Raw genomic sequence first — 2831 nt, 5'->3', positions numbered from 1 at the left:
TCACTGCCGGTGAACAACTGCATTGTTTGGTAGCCCAGGCCGGTTTTGATTACTTCCTCAATCTAAGGAATACGCTTTTACATTTTTACTGTGCTTGTGGGAGGGTCGCGGCTGCACACCAACTGTTTGATGAATTGCCTCATATAAAAGATGCTGTTTCTTTCAATGCCCTGATGGGAGGCTATCTCCGGACCTCACAGCCGGCGAAAGTTCTCGCCTTTCTAAGAAATTTTAGCATGGAAGTCAGTCCAGCCACCATTGTCAGCGCTTTCTCAGCAGTTACAGACAGTAATTACAATGGCGAGCCCCTCCATGGCCACTGCGTCAAAACTGGGCTTACATCCGAGCCTAAGGTGGCGACTGCGGTAGCAACGATGTATGTGAAGAACGGAATGATGGAACCTGCACGGCAGACGTTCGACGAAATGACGCGTAGAGATGTTGTCCTTTATAATTGCATCATAGATGGGTACGCTAAAAAAGCTTCCTTGGATGACTGCTTGGTTCTATTGCAGAAGATGAGGGAAGACGGAGTTAAATCAAATGCAGCCACGCTTCTAGGACTACTATCATCCTGTGCTTCCTCTGGTGCTTTAGGTTTTGGGCGGCATATCCACGACTACGCAAAGGAGGAGAAGTTGGAAATCCAAGCTTCTCTGGGGACCGCTCTGTTGGATATGTATGCGAAGAATGGATGTCTGGAGGAAGCAATTTCAGTTTTCAACCAAATGAAGGATAGAGATGTGAAGGCATGGACAGCCATGATGATGGGATTTGCAGTTCATGGCAGGTCAGAGGAGGCTCTGCGGCTGTTTGATGAAATGGAGGAGAGTGGGATGAGGCCTAATGAGGTGACCTTACTTGCTGTTCTCTCTGCTTGCAGCCATGGGGGATTTGTGGGCTTAGGAAAAGATTACTTCAAGAAAATTGTTTTTGAATACAGGGTAAGCCCTGGGATTAAGCATTATGGATGCGTTATTGACTTGTTGGGCAGGGCTGGATTGCTGCGAGAAGCTTATGAGCTGGTGAAAAGCCTGCCTAATGGAGGAGATGCCATGGCTTGGCGAGCTTTGCTTGCTGCATCCAGGGTTCATGGAGAGATAGGGATAGGGAAGCTGGCCAGAGAAGTTTTGGCAGCCATGGGTGAGGACCACCCAAGTGATAATATTCTTCTGTTGGGCAGCTATGCCTTTGCAGGGAGATGTGCAGAAGCTAAAGAAGTCATGGATTTGGAGGTGGAGGGGGGAGAGATAATAAGGAAGGAGGCAGGACGCAGCTCCGTTGAGATGGTAGGTGGGTAGAGTTGAAGAAGAAAAAGTTTTGAGGAAATGTGCAGAGGAGCTGGAGCCTGAATTTGGGACGGAGAATCGAGGTCAGATTATTTTGAATTGATTTATTTGTTGATATACAATAGATTAATCATGTTTATAATTCATTAATTTGAAAAACAAAATGTATAATTAATTTAATTTTGTTTGGTTTTCTTTCTTCCACATGACCTATGTTTGAAGAATTGCAGCCTAACTTTTAACCGTTCTGGTTATTGTGCTCGAATGTATAGTATATTGGTTTGAGATACAGTAAATAATCATAATATGCAAGCTTCCAGTACTCACCCTGCAACCAAAAAAGAAAAAAAGTTCTAGCTTTTTTCTTGAGAAATTGATTGAGCTAAGATTTGTCTCATAAGTTGATCCTTAAAACAAAGATTTGCACAGAAAGTGTTAGTTCAGTGAATTTAAAGCTAGAATTCAAGGGCCATGTGGGATTCATGATCTTAAGGAAATGTTTAAATTGACGTCCACATAGTGGTTGTGTCTAATTATATATTTCTAAATTATAATTATAAATTTCTAAACTATAACTTTACAACAAATATTTTTAATTTATTTTCTAACTGCACAAAATTCAACATCTGAATGTAGAAGACAAATGAGAAGTCATAAAAAAATTCTTTTGATAAATCCATAAATATTCATGCAATATTTGAATAAAATATTTAAAAAATAAATTCGGAATAATTTAAAGTAAATTTAACAAATTTCTAGTCGAAGCATATGTTCTGATGAGATAGCCGTTCAATCCATCGTTGAGTCTTTGCCATCACCGAATCACCATTGCCCGACTACCACCATTTCCATCATTAGACCACTATTGTCTTCATCGCACCGTTGCGATCGTCGAACCACCGTTATGCAGCCACCATCATCATTGTTGTCAGACCACTACTGTTTGGCCGCCGCCGCTGCTAGTCTATTGTTGTCCGCCCACCATCGTTGTTGCTGTCAGACCACTATCATCATGTCAAAGCCTCTTCCTAACCTCTGCTCCTCGACCACCATTATTGCCGCAGTCTGACAACCACAGTTAGGTTGCTACTATCGAGGACTTTGGCATCATATTTTCTAACACACAACTTCTACCATCATACTTTATTTACAGTAGTCAGTTTTCCATCACTTTCCTGATGTATTTTGCCCTCTAGCAGAACTCACGTTAATAACCCCTCATTTGTAATATTGATTATGACTATCAAGGGTTTGTAATGTCTTGTATCTTACATTGACACAGTGAAATCATTTCGACTAGGCTAGAACTCACATTAATAACCCCACATGGTTTTTACTATTTTGGGTTTTCCATATAAAAACTGTTATTCCCTCTACCAGCTCTTCTTTTATCTTTGTGTGTGTTGAATCTTCCTACACTAGAACCTTAATATATCCTTTTGTTGCTGTAAAATTATTGGCACAATGTATACACACAGGCACGCACCCACCCACACAAGCCCGCGAGCGCACACACACAGAGATATATATATATATATATAT

The 2831-nt window shown here is 41.2% G+C and overlaps 1 protein-coding gene across 1 annotated transcript in view; it reads left to right on the top strand.

Annotated features, from left to right (window-relative positions):
* The first annotated feature begins 173 nt into the window (after positions 1-173).
* Positions 174-2831, top strand: part of LOC110018161 (pentatricopeptide repeat-containing protein At5g52850, chloroplastic-like) — a 21871-nt gene continuing 19213 nt past the window's right edge. The window contains exon 1 of the mRNA XM_020715373.1: positions 174-1289. Within this exon, the coding sequence (XP_020571032.1) occupies positions 174-1289 (1116 nt within the window). The remainder of the gene's footprint in view (positions 1290-2831) is intronic.

The sequence above is a fragment of the Phalaenopsis equestris genome, unplaced genomic scaffold (assembly GCF_001263595.1).
Source record: "Phalaenopsis equestris unplaced genomic scaffold, ASM126359v1 Scaffold000004, whole genome shotgun sequence".
Classification (NCBI taxonomy): domain Eukaryota; kingdom Viridiplantae; phylum Streptophyta; class Magnoliopsida; order Asparagales; family Orchidaceae; genus Phalaenopsis; species Phalaenopsis equestris.
The sequence above is the reverse complement of the archived record's forward strand: the minus strand, read 5'-3'. Positions and strand labels throughout refer to the sequence as shown.